Source organism: Trachemys scripta, chromosome 16 (genome assembly GCF_013100865.1).
Source record: "Trachemys scripta elegans isolate TJP31775 chromosome 16, CAS_Tse_1.0, whole genome shotgun sequence".
Lineage (NCBI taxonomy): Eukaryota > Metazoa > Chordata > Testudines > Emydidae > Trachemys > Trachemys scripta.
Genome location: NC_048313.1, coordinates 17282753 through 17292605, shown reverse-complemented (window position 1 = coordinate 17292605; position 9853 = coordinate 17282753). Strand labels below are relative to the sequence as shown.

The 9853-nt window shown below is 51.5% G+C and overlaps 1 protein-coding gene across 4 annotated transcripts in view; it reads right to left on the bottom strand.

Moving 5' to 3' along the window:
- Window positions 1-259, bottom strand: part of OS9 (OS9 endoplasmic reticulum lectin) — a 20176-nt gene extending 19917 nt beyond the window's left edge. For all 4 annotated transcript variants that reach the window (XM_034792510.1, XM_034792511.1, XM_034792512.1 and 1 more), the window contains exon 1: window positions 49-259. In XM_034792510.1, coding sequence (XP_034648401.1) covers window positions 49-222 — 174 coding nt within the window. In that variant the 5' untranslated portion in view covers window positions 223-259. The remainder of the gene's footprint in view (window positions 1-48) is intronic.
- Between the last annotated feature and the right edge of the window lie 9594 nt (window positions 260-9853).

Here is a 9853-nt window from a genome sequence, read left to right as displayed (position 1 = left end):
GCCCCCCCCCCGCACGCACCTGCCCCCCAGCAGCCCCCCCGCACGCACCTGCCCGGCCAGCACCGGCTCGGCGGCGATCTCGATCCCGTACTTGAGCTCGTTGAGCTCCTGCAGGTTCAGGCTCCCCGCGGCCCCGGGCAGCGGCCGCCCCGGCCCCAGCAGCGCCAGCACCAGGAGCAGCCCCGGCCCCGGGAGCCCCCGGCCCCGTCGCGCCTCCGCCATCTTCCCGAGCCGCCTGCCCTCACCGCTGCTTCCGCCCTCCTCCGCGCCGCCTCGCTCGGGCCCGTCCGCACGGCCGCAGAGAGCTCAGCCATTGGGCCTCGCCCGTGCCAATCAATGGTGCTAGCTTCTCATTGGTGAATCCCCTGCCATGGCCCTTGGGGAGCGAAGCCGGAGTGGGGATGGGACGGGGCTGGCATCTGGCGGGGACGGATTAGGCTGAGTCAGCGCTCTCGGGAGCCAATCATGAAGGCGAGGACGGCCTCGGCTGATGACGTTCATCGGGGGTCTTAAAGGGCCAGAGCAGCCCAGAGAAAACAACACCCCTGTAGGGGGAGGGAAGATACATTGTAACAGGGGGGAGCCAAACTGATTGGGTAAACTGGGGTCACATGATCAAAAGGGCCTCAATAGGGCCTGGGCCATATGGCAGGCACTGGGGTGGGGCCTGGGTCAGGTGAGGCATGAGTGGGAAGCCCAAGCGGCATATGGTCACCCGGGGGGGCTGAGCCACGCGATGGGTATTTGTGGGGCCCAGGCTCAGTGGGAGGTGATGGACAGGGGGTGGGTGATGGGGCAAGCCATGGGGAGGGGCGTAAGGCAACATGGCGAGCAAGGGGTGGAGCCCATACTAGGGGGCAGGGGAAGGGGGCAGCCCAGGTGCCATGGTGGGGCAAGATCTGAGCCATGTGGCACTTCTGAGGCCTACGTGCGCTGGGAGCCCCCTGCGGACCCTCCCGACAACGGGGTACGGCAGCCCCCCGTCACCAAGGGGTTGTCTACACTAAAGTGTAGACCAGTCCAAGTGCTGCCATTGGTTCCTTGTTCCCAGTTCCTTGGTCGTGGCCAATTTTGTTTTAGAAATTTCCTCCAATGAATGTGCTTGGATGTGATCAAAATTGCAACGACTAATTCGTTGATTAAATCAAGAAGGAGCTGAATTTTGACTGACCGTGCGTGACCAAATAAGCCTTGTGTCACCCAAGTGACACGTCCCCGCGACTGCCCGACTGTTCTGAAGGAGCTGGGACATGCCCCCCTGCACCTGGAACTTTGTTCTTGAGCAATATGCTGCCCCCTGTTCTGCCCCCACCCCACTTCCCTATTGCACATAGGGCTTGAAGAAGGAGCTGGGTTTTGTCTGGCTGCATGTGACAAAATGTGTCTCGGGTCACCTTGAGTGACGGCCCTGCGACCTTTATACTCTTCTATGTAGCTGAGACAGAACTCCCTGGCGTGAAATTTCTTTGCAAAAAATTGTGGTCCCCTGTCACCCTCCCTCTTCCTCCTCTCCCCCCCCCCCCCCAACTACACACCCTTTAGTAGGGCAAGAGGAGCGGCAGAGAGGTGTTTCAGAGGGTGAAGCAGTGGATCTTATGTTTGCAGGTAGAGGGACTTGGTGATTGTTCTGTTTGTTTCAGCTGTTGTTTGTTCTCTGGGGGGGTTGTGGGGCTGGGCTGGCGGTGGGCCCCTGAGCTGGCCAGGTGAGACAGGTCCATCAGTGTCCGAGTGAGGGCTTTGTCGCTGAAATCCGTGGGGCTTTGAGACGAACCGGTGTTTGAAGTGTCTGAGTGGTTATTCCATCCCTGTTTTCAAGGGAGATGGGGAGGTTTAAGACTTAGTATTGTGGGCAGTGCCAGGTGAACAGAAGTGGTAAACGGGATGAGTTTTGGGGGGAGGCTAGAGAGGGACTGTGGTTCCAGTTTTAGGTATGATTCTACACCAGTTAGCAGATACGGTTGGTTGTGCTGTGTTTTGCTTTTGCTGGAAGACAGCATAGATTTCTGGGGTCTGAAATGCAAGCTGGTGGCCAGACTGGAGGAGAAGATACATCTAGAAGGAAGCAGGAGTTGCAACATTGTGCAGCATCCGAGAAAACAGAGACTTCTTAAACAACTAGGTTAATAAATCATTGCCACAAAGGCCACGAAAGGAAAGAGATAAAAGATTTGGAAAGAGTAGAAACCAAAGAAGCGGACTGGCAGTTTGTGACCACGAGGGGAAAGAGACGCGGGAGGGATTCAAAGAGGCTAAAAGTATCAAGACGTTTTCAGATACTCAGCAGGTCAACTACAGAAGAACCCGTCTCTGGAGGAGTGGAACAGAAAGCTACAGGGGACATACCTGATGGGTGTCCTTGCAGTACGAAATGAGTAGCATCCAGGAGAGATTCTTCAACCATCCTCAGAATGCAAACAATCATCATCAGCAGCTCCATAGTAAGAAGAGCGAACAGAGAATTCAGCAAAGGCCACAAGGACAGTAGGACGATGTTCCTGGAGTGAAGAAATGAGACGGAACCACAGGATTAGACCGGATTGGGAAATTCTCTGGTAATCTCTATGGATGATGATACATATTGGTACCAATGACTTGGCATCACATGGAACTACACAGATTATAGAAGACCTCAGGCATCCTGGAACAAAGCAGAAGAAGATGAATGGCCAACTGATCTTCCCAGATATCCTAACCAGTCATTAACCAAAAGAAGGCAGAAAATACTGGATGGGCACTGTTGGCTGCCTGACTGGTATGAGGCTGATGGTTTCGGTTTTATTTAACATTGGGCCACATTTCAGTAGGAGAGAGAGATCTACAAATGGGATGGCCCGCATCTCCCAGGTAGGGGACTAATCTTCTTGGGAGGACACTAGCTGGAGCATCTTGGAGGGCATTAACTCACCAACACAAATGGAGGATGCCACGGAGGCAAATGAGGTACAAAACTGAAACTCAAGGCATCATGAACAAATTGAACTGATGTGGCAAAGATCACAGAGAAAAGAAACGTTTCACTTGCTTATTAACCGGTGACAAGTCGAAATTCTCATTGTTTTTCTCATCAATGTATATTTCTGTAATTGGCATTACTGAAACTGGAGGAGATCTTTCACATGATTGGTTATAATGTGTTTAGGAGGGATTAAGGATTGAGTGGGCACTCCCACAGAATGAGTTCCTGTTTACAGACAGATGGGGCGCTGCTATGGGGGAGTTCGATTTAGGAGACAAATCCCGGAGGTATCATGCAGCCAGTAATAAAACGTCATTCCAGTTATTAAAAATTATAGGTGATAATTTGCTAACACAGAAGGCGTTGCACCCAACACAAGGTAACTCTATTTTGGTCCTCGTTATGACAGATAAAGATGCATTAATCACTGGATTGGAGGTTGCTGGTTGCCTAGGAACCAGTGACCATCACCTGATTACGTTCAACACGGCCTAACATACTTGGTGTGATTATGCTAGAATTGCTGTGAAAATAGCCCAGCCGGATTTGCAACTGATTGGCGTCTTTCCACGCATGTTGCGGGTTTACTACCAAATAAATCACAAATTAAAAACGGAGGTAGAGTATGTGTCAGACCAGAACACCGGCTCCCGTCTGGGAATGGCATCTCCTCATCTCTTCATAATAAAACATCCCAGGGATGTGTCTCTGGGGTTAGCCCAGGATGTGTTTTGTCACATACAGCCTGTCAACACCCAGCTCCTTACGGTATGGTACGGAAGCGTGGTGTGACCCAGGACAGCATGCCGTGCAGGTACAGATCTTCATGCCAGTGAATGGTTGGTCCCGGCTTTTTCAGAGCAGTCTGACAAAACTCCCCCCGGAGTAACGCCCAAGCGCCGACGAGGTGACACCACCTACGATGCTCTCTGACCCCTACAGAGGCAGCTGCAGAAAGATAATTTCCCAAGGGGAATAAAGCTCCCTTGCTGGCCCCCCCGGCGCTCCCAGTTTTGGGGCAGCCAGTAGCCATCTGAGCACTGGGCAATGTCTTAGTCTCAGGTTGCATTTTCTAGGCTACAATAAAATGATTAATGATTGTTGCCTCTTTTTCCAACACCACCATCAACCCCCAGCAGAGCAGTAGCGGATGGTCAAGGCCTTGCAGGTCATCTTCCCAGTGGAGGAGAAATCAGTGAGTCTGGCCCTATTCTAAGTGCAGCTTGTTTACCTACGTTGTTGTCCCGGAGTCCCCGGGCGATGCTCTGGAACTGCTCCCCACAAAGCCAGTCAGGACTTTGGGGAGCCTCCTCTCCCTCGGAGCAGACTGTCTTCAGGGCAAGAAGCTCACATGGCTTCACCTCCTGGGTCTCTCCTGGGAGCATTCAGCATATGCCCCTCCGTGCGCTTCCCACAGCGAGTCCGCCCCGGCGAGGTCCTGGGGAAGCCAGAGGGTCCTGCACCCCCACTTCGCAGTCAGACGTGACTCTCAGCCAGCCAGTAAAACAGAGGTTTATTAGATGACAGGAACATGGTCTAAAACAGAGCTTGTAGGTACAGAGAATGGGACCCCTCAGCCGGGTCCATTCTGGGGTCCAGCGAGCCAGACAACCACGTCTGCACACACTCCCCGTCCTCAGCCAGCTCTGAACTGAAACCCCCTCTAGCCCCTCCTTTCTGCCCTTTGTCTCTTTCCCGTGTCAGGAGGTCACCTGATCTCTTTATTCACCTTTAGGTATCTCCTTGCAGGGCGGAAGGGCCCCGGCCATTTGTTGCCAGGATACAGAGTGTCGGCTATTTATGCACACTGGAGACTTAAGAAATGCATAGGGGAAACTGAGGCACCCACACAGTATTCAGAGGAAACATTAAGAACAGTCCCACTTCGTCACAGTTGTATACACCCGTCCAGGAGCAGAGGTGGGCAAACAGCAGGCAAGGATTCCTTTGTCCAGGAATCTCAGCCTTCCAGGTGACAGTTACTTCGCCTCAGAAATTGACCCCAGTTTGAGTCCAAGGCAGAGTACAAACACTCCCACTGAATCCAGTCCCCGGAACCTTTTATAACCCAAATCAGCAACACGAGCATTTCTTCAGAGACTAAACACGCACACTAGGGTCTGCGCTACACTACAGCGTTAGGGCGATACAAAGCAGTTTACATCCACCTAGCTACGGAAGCGTCTACACTAACATTTCGCTTTCGCCAACGTCACCACCCAGCTGCGCCCGACTTAATAACTCCCCCTCCCCGAGCGGCGCAGAGTCAAGGGCGCTGGAGCTAGGTCGACGCGGCGTCAGGGTAGACGTGGCATTGTTTATGTTGACCACCACTGGCTTTCCAGAGCCTTCCCACAATGCCCCACACGGACGGTACAGTCAAGCATACAAGCGGTCATGGTGAGGACACTCACCACTGATGCAAGGAGCGAAGCGTAGACGCGCACTAAATTAGGTCGACTTAATTTTGTAGTGCGGACATGGCCTAAGAGAGAGAACTTGGAAAACTGTAACAGCGTCACCTGTTGACACTCCCTATTGTATTATATGAATTGTAATACATTCCAGCTAGGGCCTACCAAATTCACGGCCATGAAAAACGCGTCCCGGACCGTGAAATCTGGTCTTGTGTGTGCTTTTACCCTATACTCTACAGATTTCACGGGGGAGACCAGCGTTTCTAAAATTGGGGTCCTGACCGAAAAGGGAGTTGCAGGGGGGGTCACAAGGTTATTTTAGGAGGGTCATGGTATTGCCACCCCTCTGCGCTGCCTTCAGAGCTGGGTGTCCGGAGAGTGGCAGCTGTTGGCCAGGCGCCCAGCTCTGAAGGCAGCAGCGCAGAAGTAAGGGTGGCAATACCATACCAGGCCATCCTTCTGCACTCCTGCTGGGAGTGGCTCTGCCTTCAGAACTGGGCTCCCAGCCAGCAGCCGCCCCTCTCCGGCCGCCCAGCTCTGAAGACAGTGCAGAAGTAAGGGTAGCCATACCGCAACCCCCCCTACAATTACCTTATGACACCCACACACACACACACACACACACACACACACACACACACACACAACTCCTTTTTGGGTCAGCACTTCTACAATTACAACACCTGAAATTTCAGCTTGAAATAGCTGAAATCATGACATTGATGATTTTTAAAATCCTCTGACCGTGAAATTGACCAAAATGGACCATGAATTTGGTAGAGCGCTGATTATAGCACCATGGCTCTGGCTAGAGGTTTAAAGGGCCAAGTCAAAATGACAGGTACCCTGTCATGGAGCCGCATGCTCGGTGCTACGCCCCTGTTTGAAATGAAGGTTAAAGCATTAACCCTTCTGGTTAGCCCAGGACAATTCACCAACTAAAGCTGGAGACAGCTCCACCTCCAGGCATTGTATTTCTCTCTGATCTCCTTCATCGGTTCACAGGTGAGAGAGCTCCCAGAAGCCGACTCTTAGGCCCCTCCACCCACACTCCCTTCATGCTCAAGAGTGGGTCTCCGCTGAGCTGCCCTGCCCTGCCAGGAGAGTGGACGCACGGGAGCTGGTGTGGTCTCTCTGGACCCCTTGTTGATCCGGGTTGGTTTCAGCCAGTTCCTTAATGACTCTGTTCATTCCACCCCTACAGGGAGGTGACCCACGCACCTGTGTCTGCCCCAGAGCAAACATCATCCTTTCCTCCCTACTGGGTAGCAATGCAAAGTATAGGGGGAAACTGAGAACATAGGAACGGCCATACTGGGTCAGACCAAAGGTCCATCTAGCCCAGTGTCCTGTCTTCCGACAGTGACCAATGCCAGGTGCCCCAGAGGGAATGAACAGAACAGGGAATCACTGAGTGATCCATCCCCTGTCGCCCATTCCCAGCTTCTGGCCAACAGAGGCCAGGGACACCATCCCTGCCCATCCTGGCTAATAGCCACTGATGGACCTGTCCTCCGTGAACTTATCTAGTTCTTTTTTTAACCCTGTTATAGTCTTGGACTCACAACATCCTGTGGCAAGGAGTTTCACAGGTTGACTGTGTGTTGTGTGAAGAAATGCTTCATTTTGTTTGTTTTAAACCTGTTGCCTATTCATTTCATTTGCTGACCCCTAGTTCTTGTGTTATGAGAGGGAGTAAATAATATTTCCTTATTTACATTCTCCACACCAGTCATGATTTCATAGACCTCTATCATATCCCCTGTGATGGTCCACACCCCTAGGGTCAGGGCAGCGTGGCCTGTCGGTCACAGTCTACAAAGCAGCCCTTTGGTGCAAGGCAGCATGGCCTAGTGGCCAGAGTCTATTGAGCCACCCTTCGGTGCAGGGCAGCGTAGCCTAGGGCCAGAGTCTATAAAGTTGGGGCATCCACAAAGGGGTGTGGTGACCCCAGTGAGGGGGCCTGGGCCCACCCGACTACACTGGGCCCCAACCCAGGGCCCTAACAGTGGCACAGCGCCTTGCCACTGACTCAGTGGGGGGGTCCTACCGAAACATGCTGAGGTTTCCCGGGTCGGGGTACCACTCCATCACCCTCCCTGGGTCACTTCCTACCAGAGTCTGCGCTGGTGTTTTCCATGTGATGTCGGGTTCTCTGTGTTCAGCGGGGCCGGTCGTCTCCGGGGGCGCCTCCAGTCTCCGGGCGGGCTGCGAAAGGCTTCGATTCCTAGTGCAGTCAATGGCTGTGGCTGGCCCTCCACAGGCACTTCCCGGGCAGGTCCTTCCCCTGCAGCCTCCCACCCAGAATGAGCTGGGCTCCCTCCCTTTATACTGCTAGAGCACTTGGAGCACGCCCAGTCTCGCCAGGGAGGCGGGACATCCACCATCCATAATATGGGCTTAACCCTGTCCGGGCTAGTGTGGGGTGTCACAAAGTGTGGGGGGACACAAGGCCCTGCACCCCGCCTTCCTGCGATTCACCATGACTCTCAGCCAGCCAGTAAAGCAGAAGGTTTATTTAGACGACAGGAACACAGTCCAAGACAGGTCTTGCAGGCACAGACAACAGGACCCACCCCAGTTAGGTCCATCTTGGGGTCCCAGGGGCACCACAGCCCCATGGGGCGGGGGGGCATAGCCCCGTCTGGGCTCCCTCCATTACCAGCCAGCTCCTGAAACTCTCCCCCCAGCGTCTCCTCCCCCAGCCTTTGTCCAGTTTCCGGGGCAAAGGTGTCACCTGGCCTCTAACCCCTTCCCGGGTTCTCATGTTACATGCTCAGGTATTCTCCCTCGGTCAGTCTCCCATTCCCCAATGCAGACCATCCCAGCCAACACTCCCCACTCAGCATTCAAAGACCACATTAAGAACAGTCCCAGTTCGTCACATGGGGTAAGCAGACCCCGTCACATCCCCCCTTACCCGTCTCTTTTCCAAGCTGAAAAGTCCCAGTCTTATTAATCTCTCCTCATACGGCAGCCGTTCCATACCCCTAGCCATTTTTGTTGCCCTTTTCTGAACCTTTTCCAATTCCAATAGATCTGTTTTGAGATGGGGCGACCACATCTGCACGCAGTATTCAAGGTGTGGGCGTACCATGGATTTATATAGAGGCAACAGGATATTTTCTGTCGTATTCTCTATCCCTGTCTTAATGATTCCCAACATTCTGTTCACTTTTTGACTGCCGCTGCACATTGGGTGGATGATTTCAGAGAACTATCCACAGTGACTCCAACATCTCTTTCTTGAGTGGTAACAGCTAATTTAGACCCCATCATTTCATATGTATAGTTGGGATTATGTTTTCCAATGTGAATTACTTTGCATTTATCAGCAGTGAATTTCATCTGCCATTTTGTTGCCCAGTCACCCAGTTTTGTGAGATCCCTTTGTAGCTCTTCGCAGTCTGCCTGGGATTTAACTATCTTGAGTAGTTTTGTATCATCTGCAAATTTTCCCACCTCACTGTTTACCCCTTTTTCCAGATCACTTATGAATATGTTCCTCATTCTATTTTACACTTCCTTTGCCAGAGTTTTTGTTCCTTTCTATTTTCTGCCCTAGGATTTAACTTCCACTATTTAAAGGAGGCCTTTTTGCCTCTCACTGCTTCTTTTACTTTGTTCTTTTTTGGTTCTCTTACTATGTTTTTTAATTTGGGGGATACATTTAAATTGAGTCTCTATTATGGTGTCTTTAGAACATTTCCACGCAGCTTGCAGGGATTTCACTTTTGGCGCTGTACCTTTTAATTCCTGTTTAACTAATTTCCTAATTTTTGTGTAGTTCCCCTTTCTGAAATTAAATGCTACCGTGTTGGGCTGCTGTGGTGTTTTCCCTGCCACCGGGATGTTACATTTCATTATATTCTGGTCACTATTATCAAGCGGTCCAGCTAAATTCACCTCTTGGACCAGATCCCGTGCTCATCTAGGACTAAATCAAGAATTGCCCCTCCCCTTGTGGGTTCCAGGACTGGCTGCTCCAAGAAGAAGTCATTTAAGGTGTCAAGAAACTTTATCTTCACATCGCATCCTGAGGTGATATGTACCCAGTCACTAGTTGAAATCCCTCATTATGATTGAGTTTTTTATTGTAATAGTTTCTCTAATCTGTCTGAGCACTTCACAGTCACTATCACCATCCTGGTCAGGTGTCAGTAATGTATTCTTATTATTGGAGCATGGAATTACTATCTCTAGAGATTCTATGGTACAGTTTGGTTCATTTAGGGTTTTTACTTCATTTGATTCTACGCTTTCTTTCACATCTAGTGCCACTCCCCCACCAGCACGACCTGTTCTGGCCTTCTGATATATTCTGTACCCTGGTATTACTGTGTCCCATTGATTATCCTCATTCCACCAAGCTTCTGTGATGCCTGTTATATCAATAGCCTCATTTAATACGAGGCACTCTAGTTCACCCATCTTATTATTTAGGCTTCTAGCATTGGGCTATAAGCACTTTAAAAACGTG